The sequence below is a fragment of the Magallana gigas genome, chromosome 5 (genome assembly GCF_963853765.1).
Source record: "Magallana gigas chromosome 5, xbMagGiga1.1, whole genome shotgun sequence".
In the NCBI taxonomy this organism is placed as follows: domain Eukaryota; kingdom Metazoa; phylum Mollusca; class Bivalvia; order Ostreida; family Ostreidae; genus Magallana; species Magallana gigas.
The window spans coordinates 27,499,275-27,527,109 of NC_088857.1; the positions used below are offsets into that span (position 1 = coordinate 27,499,275).

General features: G+C 33.8%; 1 protein-coding gene across 3 annotated transcripts; it reads right to left on the bottom strand.

Moving 5' to 3' along the window:
• Positions 1-23: 23 nt before the first annotated feature.
• LOC105340658 (FMRFamide receptor) lies at positions 24-26,702 on the bottom strand. 3 transcript variants are annotated; one of them, XM_066084623.1, is made up of 2 exons: positions 26,528-26,702; positions 24-1,760 (listed from the first exon to the last, which is right to left on the bottom strand). In XM_066084623.1, the coding sequence occupies exon 2, from the start codon at positions 1,508-1,510 to the stop codon at positions 479-481; it is 1,032 nt and encodes a 343-aa protein (XP_065940695.1). In that variant the 5' UTR covers positions 1,511-1,760; positions 26,528-26,702; the 3' UTR covers positions 24-478. The 3 variants fall into 3 exon arrangements, with proteins under 3 accessions (XP_065940695.1, XP_011445131.3, XP_034311214.2); XM_011446829.4 differs by lacking the exon at positions 26,528-26,702 and adding an exon at positions 3,797-4,363; XM_034455323.2 differs by lacking the exon at positions 26,528-26,702 and adding an exon at positions 3,797-4,363 and having other exon boundaries at positions 24-1,779.
• Positions 26,703-27,835: the final 1,133 nt, after the last annotated feature.

A 27,835-nucleotide genomic window follows, 5' to 3' on the forward strand; every position in this document is an offset into this window, starting at 1 on the left:
CAAACAAAATGATGAAAACAAACTATCGGTTATATATATATATATTTAAAATACATGTACTTGAAATAAAAGAAATTACACCCCAACAATGGCTTTGATCACAGAGACTCGACTTCTGGACGTAATGGCATATGCTATAGCAACTGGGAAAACTGCATTGTTTCATAATGTTAACACCCATGTAAATAATTCTTTAAAAAGTTCTAATTAGAAGTAAAAATAATGAGGATTACTTGACGTTGACATTAAACATATGGGGTTTTCTTTTCCTGATTATATAGCCCCCCCCCCCCCTTTTCCAAAAAATCTCTAATCTTTAATTCTGCAATTTCAGAAAGATTCTTGTCGTAAAAATTTTCAGTTTGCATAATGCTACAATTAGCACCAATTCAAATGGTTCAATGGCACTAATCAGTCTTTGACTACAATCCGAAGTAAGGCAGCAAATTGTTTATACGGTCAAATCCACATTGATTTCTCACACAGATTGAGCTTCCAGAGCCTCCGGTTCTTTCGTGCCCACTGTCTTGTAAGAGCCGTTCATTCTCCCTCCAACAGAAGTCTTAAACTTACAAAGCGGGCAAAGGACCACAAACTTTTCTCGAAATGTCCGACTAAAGACGCAGTATATCAAAAAGTTGACCGCCGCATTGATTGTCAACAAAGTATCGGAAAACTCGCGGAGACCCTTCTCTAGATTGCCCTCCTCGTGGTAACCCAATCCGTACACAGACATGATGGCATCCGGAAGAATGCAAATTACAAACACCATTATGACCACGATCATCATTAAAGTGATTCTGTTCCTCTGGGTGTTTTTCTTATTTGCTCTCACTTTCCGAAGGGAAAAAATAATGCATGCATTCAGAATAATGAGGATGATCAAAACGATGTTGCTTCTTATGAAGTTCAGTGACCATGTGTAATATCTGTCGAAATCTTGGTTACTCCAGAGATCGGTGACTTCCAAGTCCCATTCGGTTTGATTATTCACTATTCTCTTGGTCTTCTCGTATCGCAGTGCGAAAGGGAAAGATACAGCAATCATCACTATGTATATCAAACAGCTGATCACAATCGCTCTTAGCCGAGTGCATAAGGTTTTCGCCTCTATCGGGTAGCATACCAATATGAACCTCTCAGTAGCAACAGAAACGGTCAACCAGGAGGACACACATGTAGAAATGTTGAAAATAAAATGAGCATACGGGTAGATATTCACAAAAGCGATCTGGCCGGCGTTTGGGTCGGTCTGCTTCAATAATAAGACAACGAAATAAATCAAATCATTAATGAGTTTTATCGAATCCGAGATTGCAAGAGCAGCTAGAAAAGCATTTGTTGACGTCTTCATATCTTTCATATTCAAAACGATAAGACTCAGCCCGTTTCCAATCAACCCGGGAATGCATATCGCCGGGTACAGAATCATCCCACATATAAACCGCGAAGTTTTATAAAATTCCTCATACTCATCTTCACTCTCGGGATATGCTGTTGAATTCTGCATTTCGTTAAAAAAAATTAAAAACCCGGATCACCGAATCAGAATGCGCCTTTAACTTACAGAGGACATAGGGAAAGGCACAGTACTTAGCGTGCCTTCCGAGGTTGTCTTTTGACGACTTTTTCCAAGTGATCTATGACGCGAGGAAGACACTCTCTGCTTCTAGGAGATCCTCTCCTGTGTGAGGTAGTTAGCGCTGTCTACAAATTTATTTTTTCAATAGTTCATCATAGGAATCCCGCTTGCCGCCGCCCTGAAAAATATAAAAGAAGCTGTCCATCAATGCCGGCATGAAGAGGCTACCGGCTAGTTAATTGGGAGCTCAACATGAATGAAACGATTATTTTGACTTAAACATTAAAATTCCATTTTCTGGACATAAACCCTTCAGGGGATTCATTTAAGCGATGTTCCACGGGTTCATATACCGTGGATCTATTACCCGTCGGGAGAATTTTAATTTGTTGAAGGATGAATAAACAGACAAAGAAATCTTATTACATCGTCATTTTGTAAACCGATTCATCATTGTTACAAAATCAGTTTGTGGTAGATGTAATTTCACTTAGGGTATTGATATTATCGAAGTTTGCCTTTTAACATGGATCACTTACCGATGTTCGGTTGCGGCGAAACGACTGGTGATTTTTTTTTTACCGAAAAACATGCCTCTAAACTTATTGACTATTTCTTTGTTATGTTCAAAAAATAGTTTGAAATAAATAAAACGCGAAATGTGTTTCTAAGCTTACGTATATATTGATTGTGCGCAATTATTGTTTTATTAAAAAAGGCTTTGTAGTCTTATTGATTTTCATGTTCAACAGAACATATGTTTATCATGAATTAAAATTGTAACAGACTGCGACCAGAGGTGTATCAGGTTGTTTTAATCTATCGGCTTTCGTGTAACATCCACAAATATGAGGAGGAAAAAGAAAAGGAATGAGAAATATACATAGAGAGAGAGAGAGAGAAAGAGAGAGAGAGAGAGAGAGAAGGGGGGAGGGCAACCAAAGAAATTTGGGAACAATTTAATTATAGATAATTTTCGGTGGGAACAATACTCATCATAAAATTACTAAATGAAGCTAAACCCAGACATCCAGTCTGGAAACGTTTACTTTCTCACGTGATTTCAGAAAAAATGACTTGGGCAACTAGTGCATCGTAATGAACTGTAACTGTAACCCCCCAAAAAACAAACAAACAAAAACACCACACTTCTCAGCCTATTGCAGATGGATTCGACGACAACAACAGAGTTCGGCGATTTACTGTTTATCTAGTAGCACAACACCTATATCAGTTCTTCCATTTCCATCACTTAACTCAAGTGGGATCGTATATATTCATAATTAGCCCTAACACGAGAAATAGATGAACCTGGAGCTGCCTGACGGACTTAATTTATCTCAAGCCAACAGTCATTAAACCATTTTCAACAGAAGTTAAAACAGGACCCGTTCCTGATCTTGTCAGTGCTATCTAGACATTAGGAAATTTAATTAGAGTCCCAGAATCGTTGTCAGTTGAACGAATAAAACCCAGTTTGTCTCAGACAATTCGTCCCCTTGGCATCAGCCCAGACACAAACTACTACATTTTTACTGTATCAAACAAAATCACTGTAAAGGTTTCCACGGAAAATTGTATCAAAGTAATCAGCTCGAAAAAATATCACTTCCATTGGAATTTTAAATTGACGACTTTTCACAACGACGAAGATTTCAATTTGATAGGAAACAGAATAATACGATAGGTTTGTTTTAATTCTTTGTCTTCAACTGCATTTTAGAAGAGTCGGTTGCATGGATGCTCCTAAACGTTTACAATGACGTGTATTTTAATGGATAACTTCCATTACGTATAATTTGGGTTAATACAAGCATTTGATTTGTTATATTTATTGACTTAGCGAGAAAAAAAAAAATATTAAAAATATTTCTTTGTTTTAGGTTTTTATTACACTAGCAACATACTGTGATAAATAAATAAAAAAAATTGTTTCTACACATGCCCCTACACATTACATGCAAAATGATTTGAAATCAAATCCAAACATTTTATATAAAACAAAAGAATTACTTTTACAGATCATTTAGACGATTTTGTTTTATTTCAACATCCAAAATGAATAAAAGGCTGTTTTTAACTGTAAAGGTTCTTACACGCAAGTATACATTGTTAATACGAAGTTGTTTATATTATATTGTGTACACGATTTGCCTAACAGTTAAATAATAGACAGTGTCATCATTTATTTAGCTTATAGCTATCCGGACTTACCCTCGCCTAGGGTTGACCAATCATAAACTTTTATCCATAGCTTTTATTCCAAAGAATTAATCTTCTTCGATGAATATCTGATCTGAAGTAAAATCCTATCTGTAGCACCGGAGTTAATATTCAATTTGATATCTATGAGCAGTGAACAGAGCGGGGCGGAGGGAAGCCATCATCGATTTTCCTGGACTCCAGCTGATTGACATATTTTATCGACATCGACTATATCGTCCAGAATCCACTAAAATAATTTTCAATTACTCGAACATCTACATCCTCCTTTTGACAGTGAAGGAAGTAAAGGATCAGTGGGCTTTGACTTCTCTGGACAGTAATTACCATTAATTTAAATTGTTCCGCGACTTAACTTGATAAACAGCACACAGCATCGTATGATTAACCAAACAACCTGTGTGGATCTGAAAGGCTTTCAGCGCTTTTGCTACGATAAATTATTTTTCTTTCTAGTTATAGGTTGATTACGCTGCCATTCCGTAGTGATGTAATAACCCACGATCTGCCCGCTTTCTTCATCACACGAAATCGATCATAGCTGTTGAATCAACGGAAAATTACTAAATTCTCGAGATTATATATATATATATATATATATATATATATATATTCCAATCTTCAGAATGGACGAAACAACATTTCAAAAGCATATATATTGATAACGGAAAATATGGTAACTAGATATTTCGAACGATAGACGAAACAGGATAAAGGCGGGCTTGCCCTCGCAAGCTCGGTAATGTACGATTTAAAGAAAGAAAATGTGGATTTTATTTTTGGAACTTAGTTAAAGGAGTCTGTTGTTGTTTAACATACATAATTCAATGGCTACAGTGTTCATGTAACGGTTAAGCATTGATTTCCGTGTTTCCCTAACGACCCCTCTGTTCTTAAAACGATCTTATTGTGACATGAAATAAGCGACTCTCGTTTAGGTCCAACTTAATGAATAGGCCACTGTTTAACGAGACATATACTCTCTCTATTGCCCTACAAAACAATATCAGAGCAAAATTCATAAATACAAACTTAGGTTTGCAATACATATTAACGCGCATTTAATCCAACGCCTGTTTTCCGAATAAAATAACGTTATTTTCAGTGATGATTATCTGAATGCTTTTCTATTTCAATTTTTACAACTTTTTAAAAACTTCATATCATGAAATTAAACACAAAAAGGTATAGAATAAGATAAATATGCACATCTATGAGACTTTGCAGGGATCTAGAAAATTTTAAGGGGTGGGGGTCCGAGGGATAATTGTGTTTTGCGGGGAGGGGGGTTCTAAAGCCGACTTTTGGTAAATTCTATATGTGAATTTAATAAATTTTTGATTTTTTGAATTTTCCGGTGAAGGGGGGGGGGGGGGGTAGGACTCCCGCGACTCCCCCTCCTCCCTTTCCGCGCATATGATCTATCTGATAGGCCTGTTTACCTCTTGTTTTGTGAAGTTGAATGTCTAAAAAAGAAGCCACTAACGTATAAAGATTGATATATGAATAGATTTACCTGTACGATTTGTTGTTGTGACATCAATGTGCAGTTAAACAAATCATTTTCATGGCCGTGTATTGCATTTAATGTAGTAAAGCTAAAAAGCAGTGTACTTATGATGTGATATTTGGGCCCTTTCTAAAAATTTTGCTGGATTTTTCATCAAATTGAAAGACTGTAGCAAATTTGAGAAACGTGTTATTATAAATGGAAAATTGCCTTCATCGAAAAATCTTCCGATTGCAAATATTTTTTTTCGTTTTTGCTTTATGGTTACTCTTAGAAAGGATCCTTCCATTTCCTGCGTAAATTTAATAAGTTGGAATTTTCGAGGGGGGGGGGGTCTGGACCCCCGTGCATACAATTCGTGCATACAATTCTCTAAAATGAACATAGAACCGAGGTTGTATCAGTTTTCAATTTTAATTTTGAAAAATAAACAAGACATATTTGATGTCAAATATTCTCAAAAACCCAAGAACCGCTTGCATTATCAATTATGAAATAACTCCCACAGTCACATTTTACATGAGCAGCTCAGTGCAGAAAATTATCGAAAAATGATATAATACTGTATAAAAGTCAAAGCTATGGATCAAGTGAATAATTTATAATTATAACCTTCCATTTCACGAAATTGAAAACTTGTAAACATTAAATGCAAGCTGAATTTTATTATTTCATGGAGAGGAAATCGAAGATAAATAAAGGAGCATTCATAAACATTTTTAAGCTTCCACAGAACTGTGTCTGCCATGACCAAGAAGGAATCTGTAAAAATCATTGTATTTTTTTTAACATACTGGGTGGTTGATTAAACATTGAAATATTTTAGAGAGTTGCACGTATAAAGACATTGTTGAAAATTATTTGGTTTTGGATGACTGCTAAACTTAATTATAAGTATGAATTACCAAAGATGTATATTATTCATTTATTTTCTTAAATGAATCTTTCATGTTAAGTGAGTAGAGTTATTATAAAATGCTCTATTTCTGATTAGAATTAGAAAGTTAAATTGTTATCTTTTTTGTTTTATGGGTTTTTTTTTTTTTGGTTATTGCTATTGCACTTCACATGTATTTCGTAAGAGAATAATTTCCTCTCAAGATTTAACATACATAATGAAAGTTAAAATATCATTACAAATGTCTGCTTAACTCGGGTAAGTTTAACATTCGTGTACATATCTGAAGTTTTCTTAAATGGTATGTAAGCCATGTTAAGGAAAATCCTTTCTTTTGTATTTAACTGAGTACCCGCCTGCTATACATGTATATCTGCAGATACATGTACATGCTTATCATTGAATACACTTTCATCAATTTGATTTCCAAATATTTTGTGTTAAATTTCATTATTACCATCTTAAGCATTTTCGTCTTATCCTCACCGGATACCGAAAATAAAGCAGACAGAGAACCAGTCAAATAATGAGAACTTTCACCGCTATGTGTCGTTTAAAAACTATGTTTTTTTTCCTACGTCCTACTAGTGTATTGAATTGATGAAACTAAAATACGAATAAATCTCCAATAAACTCGTTAAATTAACTTAAAAATGCTCCATTGTTTATCTGATTAACGTGCATAGGACTATATAGGAATGGCAAAAGATGCCGAATTTTGGTCCCAAGAGTAATGCAATCAACATGGAGGCCACATCGTGTCCAGAGCAGCTCGGTCTGTTAGATTCACACTTTGTCAGCGAAAACTTTCGACAGTTCTCAGCGTAATTCAGCTATTGAAAAGACACTTGACTGCTTTAAGTGTGAACCGGAAGAGAATTAAACTGTCTTCTTCGTAACAATAAAATTGGTTTTTCTCTCTGACGACTGTTGCATTGACCTAGCTCGTCAACCTGTCAGTAAAAACAGTGTGAACTGATGCTGTACAGAAATTGCCCCATGTAATTACATGTATTTGAATATAGTTCTAGATAATCTTGTTGTCGTCCCTCTTACATCACAGGCCTTGCGCTGACACAATCAAATTGTTAGCGTGACAATTTGGATAACAAGTGCCGCAATGACTTGTGGGAATTGCGTGTGGTATAGAAGTGTGCCAGCGCCAAGCGTGTTGAATAGTGAGGTTTCCGCTAAAGGTCATTGAAAAGGCTCAACAGCACAATAAGAAAAAAAAATGCATGGATGCACATTTCAACGCGTTTCGCTGACACAACTTTTTAAAAGCCATAACACGCCAATAGTTTTTTTGCATGTATCAATTTGAATACATATATATCTTTGAAGCAAGTTGTGTCAATTATGTCATCATTACTTTGCTAGAGTCAAGCATAATATCAGCAAACAATTAATGATGAGTTAAATGATTAGATTGAAGTGATGTAATATTAGGGTGCTTTCCATTTAACCGGCATCGCCGGATTTGCCGGTGTTGCCTTCGCCGCTGAATGCTGGAAAGCGCGTCGCCAGCGAGCAATTGTGGCAACGCATTTTATCATTGCTGATTAGGAAACAATATGACGTCTAGGTTACCATATTTTACAAAACTGGATTTCTGGTACTACAGTCTGTCCTACTACATCGAAAAACATTAAAACTGCATATAGCCAAAATTTTGAGATAATTATTAGTTTTAATTAAGCTGCAATCGTTGGAGCATTGTGACGTTGCAAACCGTTCCATTAACGTCACCGGCGAGGCAACGTCAATGGAAAGCGCCCTTAGTGCATGTGATATTATGGAAAAGGACAACAGAAGGAATGGGACGGAGCGTAAACTTCTCCGACCTTAAACATAATAGCTTTTCAGAAATAAACACCTAAACCTATAATGAAGAAGAGGTGTCAGACCAGATGTAAAGTCCGATATCAGATGCAGGACTTGCCCGGACATTCACATTGTTGTGGCAGATGACTGTTCTCCAATAATGCTGGGTCTTACAGATGAGATAGAGAACGCGTAGTAGAGCAAGGTATTACTAAGAGAGCTATGCAAGAGTGCAAAAAGGTCTGGACGCAAGTGTGAAGGAAAATCCAACAAGAAGATTACATCCGCCATGTTGACGTCGATGAGTCGGCTTTGCGTTACTCAAACAAGTACAGTATGTCTGTAGTTAGAAATGCCGATTTTATTTTTAAAATCACCGATAATCTATTCATTACACTGCATAGAGTCTGACTGGAATACAGTTATTTTAAAATTGATCTCCGCTGCTCAAAACTTAGACTAAAGTGTTATAGTTAAGTTTAAATTGATCAATTTTGAACTTTTAATGTAACAAATAATTTATAGCTTGATCATGTGTCTGTTTTGGTGTTGTGTTTCCCTTGTCTCGAGTAAAAAATTTTCTTCTGTTATTTAATCAAATTCGATTCCAGATCTCATTACCCTGGACAATTAATGTAACAATTTTGGTAGAGGCGCTTTGCTCATATACTCCATGACCCTTAATTTTTGTTTGTCTGTTGGGTACCCAGTAGCAAGAGCACCTTTAAATTAAGAATACAATTTCACTATAAGATCAATTCCACGCCTTAACACCAGTACCCCTTGTCTTCTGGACATGAAATTCAAAAGTTTGGAAGAGGCACTAGCCTATCTTCAACATATGCCCAGATTTGAGTTATGAATGAACAGAAGTAGAGGGGAAAAATTGTAAATTATGTCATCTTGTAAATTTTGTATTTACTGCCATCCGATAAATAAAAAATTTACGACCCGACAATTACGTCAATTTTCACAGTTCTTTAGGGGTGGGGGTCATGCATTTCATAGTGTATAATCCACTTCCCTAACAGATACTTCACATGCAGTAGACTTGGCCAGGTCAGGCAGAGTACAGTGTTGTTTATGTAATGACGATGAAAAGGCTTCTAAGTTTACGACCGATGCATGACGAAAGACTTATTACCATCGATTACGACGGAAACAGCAAACGTACACGTAAATAGCAAATGTCGCTGGAGAGACTCGAAAGACCAAAAATAAAATGGTCTCCAGTATCTGTTTGATGGTGGCTTCCTTATTCAGTCTACAATATCATTTGACCGTCAGTGAATGAGATCTCACATGTACATATATATGTATAGTGATTTGTTATATGACAATCATGTGAATCCCAGGTCGTCCATCCGAATTTTTTCAGACCGCAAGCTACAGACCTGCAGCTATATCAAATAAAATTAAAATACCGTTATCATTTCTGTTCTAATTGCTTGTCCCAATTCAGATTTAACCAAAAGTAAGATGGCAAGATGGGTTTATATACTGTATTCTAAATTATACTACATGTAGCATTCTTTCAATATTTGTAATACAAAACAAACATGGCTCATGACGCATATGCTCAATATATGAGCTTAATTGAAATATAGCTGGAGCCTTGTTGTTTTTCTTTCATTGGATTTCTAATAACTCTGACTATCAAAAACTCTCATCTTTTGTTTGCGCTCCGACATTGCTATTTTTTAAGATATAATTAGTAAATGCTCTTTAGCTTAACAAAAATTCAGATATTATTGTAAGATAATTACATCACAAAAAAGAATGACGAACTAATGAGGAATGTGATATTGGTATTAAACTTTTTGGACAAATTGTAGTTTTGTTTTTTATTTCCGGGGGGGGGGGGGGGGGTACTTTAGTTGCCTCGGAGTCAAGTGAGGGCATGTAAACGTCGTCCACCTTGAATACTGTTTTGTTAATCATCAGATAATGTGTGCAATATATTCAAAACATGAATTTTTAAACTTGTAAACATTGACTTTAAATGTGAGTGTAAATGCAAAATTTGAAATGTGACATACTAATAAATTATTGATTGTAATAATATATTGTTCAATATACCCTACCCCTTAAAGGGACTTGGACACGATTTTAGATCAAATTTTTTATTTTTTTTTATTTTTATGTATAAATGGTTTACTTGCCCATTTTGAATGATTGACCAAAATTTGAATGTTAGAAGTCAAGTTATAAGAGAGATGCAGAGGTAAGAAATCTTTGTTATGTAAACAAAGCTTGAGTCTTATATTTGTTTACAAATAATGTAAAGTATGGAATTACCATTTCTTTGACCAAATGACTCGTGGCAAACAAGGTAAACATATTTAATGTGTTCATTGATAATATGATAAACAGAAAATGCAACATTTGATTGAGACTTATACCAATGAAACACATATATAAACCATTACAAAGCTCGAGCTTTGTTTACAAAACAAAGATTTTCAAACTCTGTATCTTGGATATAACTCAATATTCAACTTTCAAATTTTGACAAAGCATTAAAAGTAACCATTCTAAACATTAAAATTGCAAAAATAAAATTTTAAATTTTGAGCTCAAATCGTGTCCAAGTCCCTTTAAAACCAAACTTTACTGTGTGACATTTCTATAATATGATGCATGCCAGTGATTTACTTATCAGTTTGGATCCAATAAACCTGGCCGCTGCTAAATCTGTAGTTTTCCCCTATAAAGTATTCACCACGATATTCAAGAAGCACATTTGGACGATTTAAAAAAAAAAAAATTATTAATCTAAAATATATTTGACGTAAAAATAAAACGCGATTTGAACAAAAATATGATGTATACCAGAATACAAACGATAAGAAATGCGATACAATATGAAAGTATTTACAAAATAAAATCGTTGCGATCTCAAAACCTTGTAAAAGAAGCAATGTACAAGCTATCATAACCTGGGCATTCGAAGGATGAACTGGTAATTTGATTAGCAAAGTCTGTATTACTGGTAATTGTTTCTCCGGTGTGCATGCTTTATTTTTATTATACATTCGGCTTCAATGAGCTACTCTCGGATTAGCTGTAATTGTCTAGACAAGCCTTGTAACAACCATAGAGTACTTAGAAATCAGCCTCATTACTGATTAATTCCACTAATTTACAGAGAAAGAGACATGCCTGTTGCAGTTAATGCATATCTTATTAACAGTAACGTCCATGTATACAGGTCACGTATGACCCTGATGGACAGCGAGTTTCGGCTGGAACAGTTAAGACTCCTCGTCTTTATACAAAAGTGTTTTGTGGGATCATTGAGACATCTAGAGTATGCATGTATTTTATTAGATTCAGATTGCTTACACTCGTGGTTTAGCATACGAAAGCCGAGAAGGATCATTCGAGATTCGAGATTCGAAATACGAGATTCGAAATACGAGATTCGAGATTCGAAATTCGAGATTCAATATCTAAATTAACCAATCAAATCATGGATCTGAAACCTGTATCCTAGCAACATCAAACTGTTCTAAATAAAGATCATTCGTACATGCTCTTTCCTACAAATAAATGTCTTTATAGCTCTTAATAAATGCTATGTTCACTTCTCCCTACCTAACTAAATAATTATTTACTTTTACACAGAATATCTAAGTAGACTAGTAATAATGCAGTGTGCTTCGCGGATCTAAGTGATTTTGTTTGCCCTGGTGCATTTCCACCTGATGCGTTTGAACCCTGGGGTATTTCACCACCAACCCGGGTTTATTCACCCCTTTTGTGTAAAAATGCGGTTATGGTAGAGAACTTCATAAGCGTAGCTAATTTTTTCTGTAGGAGGTCCTAGGCCAATTTTAAAAAATTTTACTATGTAAATTTTATAAGCTCCAATTTTCCCGAGGAGGGGGTCCAGATCCCCTGACCCCCTCCTTTCTAGATCCCCGCATGAAGATTAGTACATGTATCTAAATAATCTAAATATAAATAACCTGTCCTGTTTCACTAATAAATATAAGCATTACTTATCGTTTTTATGTATGCATACAGTGATACACTAGTACTATGATTATAAACAAATCATTGAGATATTATCACATTATACGGAATTATTAATAAATACAATTTATTTTCCTTTTCCTCAGTAAACAACTTATTATGAGTCTTACTTTTGGAATTGTTTTCAATATAGAAGGATACCTACTCTCTACAATTAAAGGTAGGGATGATAGGGTGCCAATTTGTTCACATTGCCGATTTCTTGTGCAGAGAACAGTAAAACTTTTTAAAAATTTGATTGTGCATGAATATTTGTTGTAATTGTTGTACATGTATTTTGTTATAATTCATTCATTGATATATCAATAAGAAAGATTAAAAGCATATGTTTCACAGCCAAGTTTCTCTGTAGTTTCCTACCCCCCCCCCCCCCCCGCACCAAAATTGACAATAATAACATATAAGTCATACAAATGTTAACTTTTTTTGTAAGTAAATCTCTAAAGATGTAAATAAGCACTGCAAACAAAGATGTGTGTATTTAATATACTACTACATTACACTTAGCCAGATCAAATGTAATCAGGATGAAGCTACAAGTGGTGCAAATTTACCAATTTGTCGCCATACACACAGAACACCAAATAAAGAAACTGTGAGTGGTGTGTGGAATGCATAAAATTATTATAAAATTATCTCAAATAATCAGTGCAAAAACCAACAAATAGACTGTTATTTGTTACATATCCTGCAAAAACATTGATAAAAAATGCTATCGTCCCATAACATAGCCGGTTAAGTTAATGTGTACATATGGTCAACGTACATGTAATTCTAATATACAAGAAGGCGGACGTATCAGGCGGGGATCCAGAAAATTAAATTTCAAAAATGATCGGTTGAATTACATTAAATGCTTTGAAAATTGTTTTAAACTATCGCACGGGTCAAAATGCATGATAGAAGTTATGTACAGTGTAATTTGAAACTTTCATTTTATATCAATATGTAGTATTACCTATTATAACAAATGAGAGTATAGCACAACTGCCACAAGCAATACATGTCCTTTACCGGCACCACCTCCCTCCCCATAAAAAAATGAAACAATTGTCGTTTTATTTGCTAAAATGTGTGTGGTTCAAGATTTTTCTAAAGGACATACCCGATTAGAATTGAAAAAGAGTCGTACGTTTAAAACTAATTTTGTCAAATTTTTTAGATTCATTGGTCATATTTTGGTCCATTTGGGTAAATAGATGCACCAGCGCAGCTCTTATTTATATATAATCAGGCCATAAATTCAAAATATTTTCAAAAATTAATAGCTTTAAATCCAGTGGATGAAAAAAAGGAAAGCAAGTCGAACTCGATGAGTGCTAATACCTGTGTTGAATGAATGGTACAGTAGGATATGCGCAAAAAAGTCCCGTCTACTATTTTCTACCCTATATTTATTGGAATATTAAATCCGATTATAAGAGTCAAATTAAAAATCAAGTACGGATATGTACCTGTTTATCAAAAGTAAAACTACTCATAATTTATCTACAGTGCATCGTTATGGAGCTACACAAAAAGTTTTATATTAATTTGCCGAGCCAAATAAAAAAAAACCTGGAAAACGAAGAGAAAACAAAGTGGGGACAGAATAACTGTCAAACTAATTAGGACTTTATAGCCCCCCCCCCCCAGATTATTGGAGTACAACATCCGCATCGAGAGAGTCGATGTAAATCACAGGTGCGCTAACACCGTTAAAATTAAAGCTTGCTTGTTGGTCTGCCCTTCCCTAGCTACCTCCTCTCTTTTCTCCTTTTAGAGGCTTAATTATTGTCCATATATGCTTGTAACAAATCAAATCAATTTCAAATTCTAAATCAAAACTGAATTTGACACTACAAAACTGTCTGTCTGTCTGTCTGTCTGTCTGTCTGTCTGTCTGTCTGTCTGTCTCTCTCTCTCTCTCTCTCTCTCTCTCTCTCTCTCTCTCATATCGACATATTCTTATCTGGATTTTTGTCTTTGAGGTTGTAAATCATTATATCTTCTATGGTTTAAAACTTCATCATAACCTTTTGACATGTCGATTATTTCATTGAGTTTCGTTTCATAGGTAAAACATTTAGATTAAACAGATCTTTCTTCGCGAGCCGATTTTTACACAGTTGGGGCGAATACACTTCGGGTTAAAATTGTTCGGGGGGAAATACATACAGGGCAAACAAAACCACTTAGATTCGCAAAGCCAACAGTGTTATTTCTAATTTAATTGTTTATACTGTGTGGGGTTAATTCATCAATGTTAATTTAACCATGTTATAACCACTATATAAGAGCTATTAAGACATTTATTTGTAGGAAAGAGCATGTACGAATGATCTTTATTTAGAACAGTTTGATGTTGCAAGGATACAGGTTTCAGATCCATGATTTGATTGGTTAATTTAGATATTGAATCTCGAATTTCGAATCTCGAATCTCGTATTTCGAATCTCGTATTTTGAATCTCGAATCTCGAATGATCCTTCTCGGCTTTCGTATTAGCATCACCAATCACAGGCGTCTCAAACGTGCAATTGCAGACGACAGGCATAATATATATACAGAAGCATGAGAAGACCCAATGTCTGCCAAAACTAACTGTATTTCAGTGGATGAGAGGCAAGTTCACGACATATTTTCGATAAATCATGACCAATCAGCACTGGGGTTTTTTTGGTTAGAATTACGTGAAGTTTTTTACTTTTTTACTTTCGCTCATTAGTTGGTTCATTGCGTAATGCTACACATTCATTTACTGTATTTAAGAGCAAAATTGTCAATTTCAAAATAATAAATTTGCGTGTAACAGACTTATAATTTTTCTGTGAAAGAGGTTAATAAGGTATTCCACTCCTCAATGTTGTTGTATCAAGATTTTCTTGAGAAGTATATCATTGAAATCTGTAGACAAAACAAACTTAAAAAATACAAAGATAATGGGGGATCAGTATCCATTCCTCTGAGTTATGGCCCATTTAATTTGACCTTTTTGCACCTAAAATGCAATTTCATCCTGATTAGCATTTGTTGTCAGTATTTTTGATTAAGCAAACTTATTTCTTCAAATATTGTTTTTAATTATGCACAATGGTCACACTGAATAGAGGGATTACGAAAAAAAATTGTACAAAGCTGCATAAATTTTTGTGTGACCTTTTTGCACTTAAAATAGACAATTTCTATGATAGTTACAATTTGATTTGAAATAAAAACTTTTTGAATATCAAGAATTTTATAAGATTAATCCAGTTTGCCTAAATATGTATTCAGTATCATTTAGACATTATATAACATGGGGGTCAGTGATGTCAAGTTTTAGATATAGGGCTTCAAAGGTAAAATTCTCGCAAAATTTGGCTTAAAAACATTCAGACACGTTCTATATATATGCATGATTTTATGCTAAACGGCTATCACATTCTCAAGATTTGATTTTGTACATGTCACACAGAACCTATAAAATATGTTACAAACCTATCATTTGTTAAAAATGTGAATAATGAATAAAATATAATTAAAAAAAAGTATATTGAAAATTCATAAAATTGCTTGTTTCTGTCATTTTCGTCTAAAAAGCCTTCCGCACGAAAAAAATAGTTCCCCAAAAAACTTGTTTGTTTCTTGAATTCAAATGGATTTTCTTTATGAATGCTGTGTAATTATGAAATAATAATCTATCAGTGATGATTAAATAAATAAAATCATATCCATTTTAAATATAATGATCATCTGCGCAATGAAATCAAAACATGAGTAGTGAGATACCTTAAGTATTTAGTCGCGCAATATTGATCTTCAGAGTTCCACTTTCTCTGACAAATGAAAGTGTACAGTTAAACTCGAGGGCTGAAAGGTCAGCTTTGGTACAGGTAAGAAAAGAATTGCAAACCCATAAAATAAAATGATTTAAATCTTTTCCAATACACTTCACACATATATGACCAATTTTTTGTTTATATTTTAAACATCATAAGCATTATTCTTTAATGAAAATCGATGCAACAAGACGAACAAACAATCGAAGGAAAAATACCGAGTATTTTATATTAAATTTTGTTCTGTAGATTTTTTTTGTTTGCATAGTTTATATACTTAATCCTGGTATTTTTAAAACTATTGTATAAGCGGAAAATATTGTAGGGTAAATTGCAAAATATGATTTAAAATGACTTTGTGGATATTTAATTAATTTCTTAGTTGAGACTTTAGTTAATTTTCTAAGTTTCAAGAACAACCACATACGATGTAAGAATCGGCGATTTAATTTCGTAATTTCGTTTATGTTCTAGTCTATACGAATCCGCTATAAACTATTCACATTTTAACAAGTGCTTTAAACATATTTATACTTCCTGGAATCTGCTTTTCTTTTTAAAAATACTCTATACTCTATTGATAAAAAAACAACTTTATCTGTATATGATACTATTGAAAACAGTTGATTCCAAAGAATAAAACAATGCTTTACTTGTAAACATTTGGTATCTCGCATCAAAAGCAAACCAATATACATTGTACATTGTACATAACAAATGGGTGCAAAAACTTGCCATGGTGTGTTGCAAAAGATGCCTCGAGAACTGGGATATTTTGTGCAACATGAGCATATTGCTATACGGACACAGAAAATCATTTTGATTTTAACAATAATAAAAGAAACTTACTCATCATGCATTTCTTTTGTTGTAAACTTGTATTATATGAAAATGTCCACACAGTTGACGATCTATGCATTTATACGAGCGGTTTGATCCATACGTTAAAATTCGGTGGAATTAACTACCACATAGAACCTTGATCGGATTCTCCTCAGCTCTTCCTTTGATGCCATTTAATACTATTCATTAAGAAGAACTTTTTTATCGAAAGCAAATTACTGCATGATCTGCCTGCGAAGAATTACAAATCATGTAAACAAAACCGTGGATTTCGTGGATTTGATCAAATGTTCAATTAAGCTTAAGAGGGTCCAACGCTGCAATGTTGCTTCATTAATCCGTTTCTTTCAAGAAGCCAAATTAATGCACAGATCGGAGCGGCAATAAAAAAAAGTCGATTCCTTTGGCATAATTCTTGAATACACGTTACTGAATTATCAAGCAAGCCACTGTCCGCCAGGATGACTGTCCAACAAACGCTGGAAAGATTTTTACCAGAACCAGAACATATAAATACATTCCATTGTAAAGCCTGCCTGCCTGTTCAGACAGACGCATCGACAAACTGGTGATAGATAGATAGATAGATAGGTAGATAGATAGATAGATAAGTTCTTGTATAAACACAAAACAAAAAGTTTGTATTTTTTAAAGGAACTTTATACTTTGTAGTTCATCTTTCTTGGAGCTGAAGATGCAAAATGGTTTTTTTTTTCAGAGATGAAATTCAAATTTGATTGAACAGCTTTAAAGTGTAATTTCACTAATTTTAACTACTTATTTACAACTATATAGTATGTAGATGATAAACAAAGTATATAAATGATTTTTTAATATAGTTTTTACAGTTCTATCGTAAAAGGTTTCAGTTTTCTTAATAGATACTTAGTTCGTAAATGCAAAGGAATACACGATTTAAATCCCGTGACAGATCTTTCCTTCAAGATTTTTGCTTTGTTGACTCTTAGCGTTATCCATTTTTTAAGTGATCTAAGCTGGAATTTTCGGTGATAAAATCCTCAGCATACCAATGAAGTGTCATGGGATCCACAAAAGCAGCATTTAATCGCATCCGAAAAGATTCAGTCACGCAACGCTTTCGTACATGCAAAAGTAGAGTCAACTTCGCAACTCTCTGAACGAAATGATAACAGTTGTACCGTAATATAACGTTATAACTTTCTTTGGTTAGATGAAATTGCCAACATTAAAAAAATTATTGATGATGGGGTTTGAATTCTTGCTTTGGAACTTGGATTGAGAAACAAAAACAAAAATGGACGATTGAAGAAATGCGACACACGGGTCCTTTTTGTCATCAATCATTATCAATTTTCTGAAGAAAAGAAGTTTAAGAAGCGAAACTCAACCCACGGATTGCATAATACTCGGCACTGGGCACTATATGTAGTCTGCATGAGTCGCAATCTTAGTGTTAAAACTGTGTAATTCTACGCGTAATTAGACAGCAACGTCTTCTTTGGTGGCAGAAACATTCATATGACAAAAACCGTCATACTTGCTTTTCTAAGGAGAATGGTAGAAAGTAGAAAGATATGTAATTAATTTACGCTGCTTTGATAGAAGACAATGTCATATTTTCTGTGATTTCCAAATATTTTCCTTGTCCGCAATACATTTTCTACATGAATCTTGGAAGTTATGATTCATTACCAGGCTGATGACAAATGCAACTATTCACAAAGAAGAAACCTCTTTGGATCTGCAACATTTCTCCATATCCGGTCTCTGTTTCGGATTGATATTGACGAAACATGAATTATACAGTTCTGTGCCGTGTAGATAGACTAAGAAGCCTAGGAATAATTAATACGTACATGTATGTACATGGACCAATGCTCCATGTGTGACTAGCAGATTGGAAAACGTTATTGATATGTAAAAATACGAACGGGTAGAACAGAGAGAGAGAGAGACTCAAAAGAGAGAGAGAGAGAGAGAGAGAGAGAGAGAGAGAGAGAGAGAGAGAGAGAGAGAGAGAGAGTATAACAGCTATCCTTGCAAGGAGTTAACACTTTATTATCAAAACCGATTTGGTTTGACTTTTCCTATAGCGTCACGATCATTTCTGTCAGCTACGTCATGCATAAATTATACACGCCGCCGTTGTGAAAACTATATGATTGGTTAACTCCTATTTTTAGGCCGAGTTATCAGTATACGCTTATGCAATGCCAGAGCTGAAGGATTTCTCAAAACAGTTTATTTCCCCCCAATATTATTCATTCAAAATCGACTATCCCCTATGTTTAAATTCTGTGCAAAACTCTCTCTCTCTCTCTCTCTGTAAACGGGCGTTAAACCATAGCCTCAAGCTACGGTCCAGAGTACGGCGTTATAAAAAATATAATATTTAAAAGTTGCATGTGCTAAGCGTTCATTTCATGTAAATACCGTAAATGTATAATGCACATGTATTACCTACTAACTTGCCAGTCAAAGTGATAGGTATGAATTCCTCGATTTCTACACGATCGAAAGGATCGGCAATCGACAGTCAATAAAAGTATTGAACGATGGTGTGAAAGAACGAGACGGAAGTGGAGAGTGCAAGGAGGTTTGTACATGTGCGTCTTCATTAGGCAAGTGTCCTATTCGTTTCTCTTCTGTTGCCCTATCACTTTCGGTGTAAATATATATACTAAAATATCCACAAACCATTTACTGCAGATTTCTTTATTTTACCTGTCTCTGAACCCCCGATCACCAGCTCCATACATGAACACTGGTTTGTTTACATACATAAAAAATACAGTTCTTGATCCGCTTTCCGAGTACGGTTAAAGGTTGTTCAATAGGAGAAAGTTTGGGGCGGGTAAAGCTACAATTATTAACAGTAGTAAACTAAATGAAGAATTATTTAAATGGATTATTTGCACAAAATGTGGTATGGTATGATGTAAATATTTTTCAAAAATAGTGTTATTTTTGTACGCGGCAAATTGCCTTAAAGTTTTTTTGTACATGTAAGTATTGTATGCACTGTAGCTTTATATTTTCTAACCCAAAATTTATACACAGAGCTACAGCTATATATGTTATGTACCGTATGTATTGTTTTATCACAAGTGTACACTTTCAAAAAATAGCCCAATTTCGAAAGTCATGAGTACCCATGGGAATTTTTCATTCTCTGATATGTTGTTGTTCTGTCCGTGCATAATTTAGTCTTAGTTAACCAGCTGCCAATCAGCGGTAAGCTGAATCCACCAATGAAAAAACTGTGGTTAAGGTGCGGGTATTGTTTATGTATGACGTAGCTGAAAAAGTTGAACGCGACGCGATCGGAAAAGCCAAACCAAATCGGTTTTAGTAATATTAACAGTTTATTGGGCTTGGTGTAAAAAGCTGTCACTGGACTCTCAAAGTCAAAGAATGCAAGGGATGGAGCTTGTTGTATCATGTTCAACACACAGTCCATTGATCTGACATTTCAATGAAGTTTTCCGAAAGAATTTAAGTCCCAGCCCTATTGTTTATTTGACTCTGTCTCTACACTCAGAGAATCCCCCAGCCTCTCCGCATATTTCTACTTGTTTCTTACTTGGTCCCTGTAAAGTCACTGTTTATATCAAATATACAATGTACATGATTAATGTGCTATTATTAAATTTTTTATTTTAATTTTTTTTTTTATCAAAAGATTATTAATTTCTGACTTGGATAACTTTTATATCACAAAAGGTAATTAACTAAATAACTCAGTAACATGCAGCATTGTTTACAATAAAATGTAATTGTCCATTGTGGTTAATACTTGGTGCTTTTATTGACCAAAACAAAGAAGATGGGGGAACAAGATAGCGCAAATGCCAATTTGGTTTTGTCGTAAAAACAATTTCAAATTAATTTTTTCCCAACCAAATATACTAGATGATGTTTTATTACAAGTTTAAAAAAGCACGATTTCTAGCTATATTCAGTTTTGAATATTTTAACAAACGGTAAGAAAAAAAATAAATTCTAAAGTTTTGGTGGTATCGAACCCACAACCTAAAAACCCTAGCTCTATAATGTTACCTCATGTCTGATGCTCTAACCACTGATCCATTTCAGTCAAAACAAACATCATTGTTAAATGCTAAATGCAACTTCAACCACGAATTGACGGACTTGTAGTATTTCTCTAAAACGTTCAATTGTTGGGACACAAAATGACATTTTTAAAGTATAGTGGGTCATCTCTCCACGTTTTTGTTAATTGAAATCGGTTTGATTTCCATTAAACCTCATACAGACTATGACAAAAATATGGAGCCCAGACCCACTCAATAAAAGAAAAGGCATTGAAGTTCTAAAAATGACACTATTTGGAGGTTTTGACACGCATACGCCAGTTTAAATCAACCTATTCTAAATATTTAACATATTTAAAAGGTTATAAATCGATGTTATGGTAAATATACATTGTTTTCAATAATTGAGATAGAAATTATGAGATTTGTTCATATCTTAATTTTATAGTATCTTATCTATCCTCATATGGGCAGTTTACACGCCTTATTCACCCATCTTCTTTGTTAAGTTTACAACATTGGTAACCTTTATTTTGGTAGTGACACCAAGTAGCAGCAGAGGAGGCTGATATCAAATCTCTGCTGGGGAGGGATATTTCGGCTTTCAATATCCTATGAAAGCAATAAAAATTCGATGAAAAAAATCTGAGACAATATGAAGAGAACCCTTTTTTTTTAAATTTCAGGCCAACATTTTTGAAGAGGCCAAATCTAAGGCCAAGTCAAAAATGCCAGGCTAGAGTTTCTGACGAGGCCAAATTTTGAGGAAAGGCCAGGCCAGGTTTTAGAGTATACCGCTTTAGTAAAATGTTACCAATTACACCTGTACGTAAAACTGTTTGAGACTTGTGAAAGGTAACGATAAATGACCTCATAACTGCAAATTGATATCGCACCTGTGCTGATCAGCAAGATCACCTGTGACCGTGTCAGTGCTCTTTTGTTCCAGCATATGAATCCAAATGACATTACGTCAGATTGAGTAAGTGAATGAAATATTACTTTCCTGTTGCGTGTGTGTTAATCTGGATATATAAATCATTTTCGGTTATCTGATTTTTTGGCTGATAATGATGATTGAACTCCATGTTCGTAAATGTAATTCTATAAAACACCGTCATCTTTACACGTCATCACGTTTTCGTTGGGCATCTTCTTGACATTTGACTACCGGGAATGAATACTGCTCTGTGAAGGTTTTGAGCAGTTATAATTGTATCATGTGTCAACAAGTGTTCTGGTTGTAAACACACCTAATTCTGCACATCAAATCATTTTCTCTAGTTACATACATTTTGTACATTCTTTATTAAATTTATTATAATATAAAATACCTTAAACTATTAAGCAACGCATGCAAAGTCCGTTTAATGTGAAATCATGTTGAGAAATCAAATGTGTTATGAGTGAGCAGTTTTTCTTGAACATTTAACGCATTAAAAAAAAATACGGACAAACAAATCAGTTTCTGGACATTGTTTTCAGTTAGAAGATAATACATTTAAGCGTTTTAAAAAATGATGAAGTTCAATACTGAGAAAAAGCATAGACATTCATACGAATATTCCAATAATCAGAATACATTCAAATCAACAATATGAAGAAGGGCCCTCCTAATAATGTTTTTCACAAACAAATATGTATTTACAGATTTTCAAACCATATCATGTTCAAAACAAACTGACTAAACAGACATTTTTTCCCATTGCATGATATTATGTGCAAAACCTAACCATTCCAACAAGAGTGTTAACCTATAAAACGCAAGAAGAGACGATGAGCTGATAGAGTCGGTAAATACATGTAACATTGTTTTGAGGTCATAAGTATAGCGCTGAACTGCAAAAGTATTTGTTTAAAATTCTGTATTGTCTACTTTTATTTATTGTCATAACAAATCAAAGTCAATAGTTTATTGAACTTCTTATCCAACCGTTTTGTTCAAAGCGTTTAATATAGTCGATATTAACGCACTTGATTTTTTTGGGGGCGTCGACATCGTACTAAGTTTAACGAACTTGGAAGAAAAATTCTATGTGAGTAGATTTTCAAAGTGCTTTTTTTTTGCAGCTTGACAATAGAAAGTTCTTAAAAAGGAAACAAAAAAACTTTAAAAATGCCCTTTAAATGGCTGCAAACTATTATTTCATTTATTTTTATTCAGTTTTGTTTTGAATAATTAACACACCTGTGTACATGTAACTCTTTTAATCATTATGATACTACAACTTTTTAATTACAATATTTAATGATTAATTACTAAATATGAACAAGCAATGGATGATAACTCCATTAACTTTAACACCCCCCCCCTCCTTTTGAACTCTTTCCAACGCTTTCACAATATTTTAAATTTGATAGACAGCTTCATTCTTATTTGAATTTACTCATTTCTTCCAAATTCCAGAGCAGATTAAAATAATAAGACATATACCCCCTCCCCCGGTCATAACCCTTGCCTTACATATAGATGACATGAAATATAATAAAAGATGACAGCTTAATGTTTTTAACCGGGGTTTCCAACGGAAAAATCCGGTTTTTAAAATGGTGAAAATGGCGGGTGGACGGCTGCCAAATGGTACCCTCATTGTACGGATAACCCCTCCTACAGTTTTCAAGATAGGAAGTTGTTCTTTTGCAGATCAATTGTACATATATCAGAGGTGTGCATATTGCTAGGATTTTGATTTCTGATAATTTATGGAAAAAAATACCAGCTCTTGAACTAGTTAAAACAGGAACACCAAGCAGAATAAATTTTCCACTAAAGTCTTACGCGGTCATGTAGTTCACTCGATATGTGTGCTTCATACGCTGACAACGATCCATAATGAAATTGGATCTTAGTTAATGTCAGAAATTAGATTTAGTTTTTGACTTGAAATCATATTTTAAACCTTAACTGAATAAAAGGATCGTATTCATTAGAACAGTGGTGATAATCCCTTTAAAGGGATCTAGACATAATTTGAGATTAAAATTGCTTTTTTATTTTCTATGCATTTTGAATGATTGACCGAAGTTTAAATATTAGAAGTCAAGTTACAATATTTACATTTAGTGTATATTTCCCCTTATAATTGCATTGGAAATTTGCGACGTTCAATTTCCTTTGAATACACTTCATGCGCCATAGATGATGCAGACGAGGCCTTACGGCATCACGTGTTTTGAGCATATTTATTATTGAAAAATTAGATGAAACATTTAAACTTACATTACCAATTTGATATGTACTAATGGAAAATAATCGTTAAATCAATTTTTATTATTAATAAAAAGGTTTTTTTGGCAAAGTTTCTGGTACTATATGTTTAGTCTCGGAAGGTAACTAAATAGCCTGTTAATACGGCTGTTCAATGAATGTTTCATATACCTGATCAAGATCGTATACACTGGCTTTAAAGCTACGATACACAAATACCTTATACAAATAAAATCAATACGAATATAAATTTAAGAAGAGAGATGCAGAGGTAAGAATTTTATTATTATAAAGTCAATACCTATAAGTAACATATAATATTACTATGACAATTGTATATATTGAATACATTATCATTAGGAGAGGAAGTTATGAATTCATTATTATGTAAACAAATCACGAGACTTGGTACAGAACTGAATTACTATTTCTTTGACAAAATGGCCATGACAAATAAGATAATTATAACTGTTTCATTGTGTTTATAAATGATATTTTACACACAAGAATGCATCATTTATTTGAAAGCTATACCATTTAAACACATATGTAAACAGTTACAAGGTTCGAGCTTTGTTTACAAGAGAAAGAATTTCAAACTCTGTACCTTGCGTATAACTCCATATTTGAATGAAGAATTTATCTTTTCATTCATTTATAAGAAAGCATTAAATTAAAATTAATGAAAGCATTAAACAAAGCATTAAAAATACTCATATTAACCATTTTGAACATAAAAAAATGTCAAAATAAATTTGAAATGTTGAGCTCAAATCGTGTCCAAGTCCCTTTAAAATGTCAGAACTTGTTTATTAGTCATCGTCAAATATATAGTGTAATTTGCAATTTGTCTATATCAATTATTTTGGTATGTAGAATATGAAAAGAAAGATGCATCGAGGTTATTGATATGCAGTCGTATCCCCTTTTAACATATTTCATATGATTACCCATGAGAGAACTGACGCGCCAAAAAGACATTCATGTAATATACTAGTAATGAATTGATTCCTTCCTCCACTCAATTCAATATAAGATCAGGTACTATCATACAGTATTATCAGATTACTACAAACGGCGAAGTGAAGAATTCCAAGCTAAGTGCTTGTCTTGTATCGATTTATTCTTTGTACTCTATGCCTTTTTTGACGACCTTTTATCAATAATTTGTTAACATCTTCGTTATATCATAAGCCATTTGTTTTATATAAAGATTGAAATGAAAATTATCACCAACAGAACAAAGTAACCAACTTTCTTACCCGAATGAAAGCTCTTCAATGAAATTTGGTATCAGGAATCAAGTATTATCTTTCAATAGACTTTGCAATCCAGAAATCAGAGAAATTCGTGGGCAAATACTAATGGTGTTCATGAACATGTAAAATATAGCCAGAAAATAAGGAGAGTTATTTATCCTTTACCAAAATCTGGTGTTAGGTAAGAAAAATTATATTACATGTAGTAAGTGATTTTATGATTTTGTCATTTACATGTATGTCCGTTTATGACAGCTTTATTTTAAAGCCTGAGACACTTAAAAAACGAAGCTGCTTGCATTTGCATCATTGGTACATTTGTTTGGTGATTGTTTCTTCTTGTTTGCATTGTTTTGTTTGGGGTTTTTTTTTGGGGGGGGGGGTGTTTTGTTTTGTTTTTTGTTTCTTTGTTACTTTGTTTCTTTTTTTTAATTGATAAATGGACACAAAATACTACAGTAGTTCAAAATTACCACACGCCCTGTAGTTGACTTTGACATCTGCTCATACATGTATATATATGGTTCAAACCCTCTACCCAAGGGCTCTCAATTGGTGCAGTTTTAATCCCAAATGGACTAGGGGACGAAAAACTATGCTCCTGACAAGGATTTTACACATAAAGATTATTCGACCTCGATGTTTCTTGGCATATTGCACATCCTTTAGCCTTTGTCTTTCTGAAGGCGGACAAATAAATTTGAACAAACAACCGCACAGACTGAACACTGTACGATATCCACGAACCATTTTAAGAATTGTTACGTCTTCAAATACAGTTGTACTTATTCCGTATCACGGCTTTATCATATCAGACATTAAATTATTTTGTAATATATACCTCAAGTATGAAAATATTGATAGTAAGATAACATTTTATTGATTGTTTGTTCGCCCTCTCTTGCCCGACTTTCAAAAATAATACCAGCCTTCTCATTGTAGACATTGTCAACTACGAATTCCCAAATTGGTGTTCATACATGAGCTAATTAAACGAAATGGTAGTGATACCATTACTGAACAGAGGAGGATTTCAAATAAGAGCATCCCTCGCAGACCAGAGAAAATTGTCATTACAAATAATTGTACACCACTTGTCAATGTTGATTTCGGTGCCAACTTGTAACCTTTAGAGACTAGTGGTTAAAAATGAATGAAATAAATAAACCGCGTGACTTTATCGCTAAAATCAAAAACTAATTCTACATTTTGATTGTAAATCTATACGATGAGGTGAAATATTTAATTCCTTTGAAATGTTGATTTCTATGTTTATTTTGAACAATGAAAATGAAAAACACTTACCAAATTGTATTTTACTCCTCTCATACCGCCTCTTTCCCGTTTCTAATGGATAGAACACCCGCACATTATTGTTAAAAAGAAAAGTTATCCAATGTTCACGTAGAAACAAGCTGTAGGTTGTGATAACGAAGTCTCCAAACAGCGATCAAGAGGCAATCTCATTAGAACTCAGCTTGGCAAATCCGGTTTGATTTGTCTGCAGAATCAGGAAATCGTTAATATTTGATCACAGGAAAAATTATGTAAAGGTGATTATTTTTGCCATCTGTAACCTGAACAATTAAGAAGATAAGTTATAATAATATTTTTTTTTAACTGAGAAGAAGTTCAAAGCCGAAAACAATGAGACTATAAATCTGACCATTATCTCTCATAATACTTTAAAGTTCTGAATGGTGACGATAAAATCAGTCCTTGTGGTATTGATTGGCCTTTTTTATATTCTGTTGCTAATTGGAAGTACAATTCAATTTTTGTCACCAGTTTTTTTTCCTTTTATTTTAAAAAGACAAAGAATAGTCACAATGCTTTTAACGTCAAATCCAATTTGGTTAAACAGATGTTCAACATTTGTGACTGGTTTTCTTTCCATCTAATATTGATTTCAGATATAGAAAATCTACTTACATACAGTTTACAAATGACTCGCGCATCCACTCGAGTTACATTTCAATTAAAGTCGATGTCAAATTAACAATAAGAGATATTTATAACTAAATAAATGACGTAGTCATCTTTGGTTGGGACTTCTCGATAATTAAAAAAGGGTATGTACAAATAACATGGCATTCTTCTCTCCAGTACCACTCAAGGTCAAAGCTAAGTAGTTTGTTTAATCAGTTAAATCAAAAACATAATTTAGAAATTATTGAAAATTGGTAATTAAGACCAAGACTACCGGGATTATGAAGTACATTCTGAGGACAGTTGGCATGCCTTAAGCTTAGAATCGTTTTTAGAGTTTGGACTTTGGGTAGTTGTGTTAAACAGCAAAGTGGCGTAGGCTAGGCCTGTCTATTTTATTGTTCGCCACGCTGCCATGGCTCTTTGAACTCAGGGAGATTTGTCTGGCTTTCTAGCTAAGACTATGCAATCTATGCATATTTCAGTTACGTCCTACCGAAAGTCCAAGGTGTTGTTAAAATTGTTCAAATTGGGATTATTATTATTGTGCATTTCCAACAAAGCCGGTTAAAAAATAAATAAAATGTGGGAATATATTCTTATTTTGAGAAATTAAGAAATTAGTTTGTTTTACCTATTAAAAAAACATGCAAATCAAATTGTCGAAGATTGAGAAAGTTGAAT

What these genes read in the sequence shown, in the direction of transcription:
- LOC105340658 (XM_066084623.1), bottom strand. Translation starts at nt 1,510, where the DNA reads ATGCAGAATTCAACAGCATATCCCGAGAGTGAAGATGAGTATGAGGAA.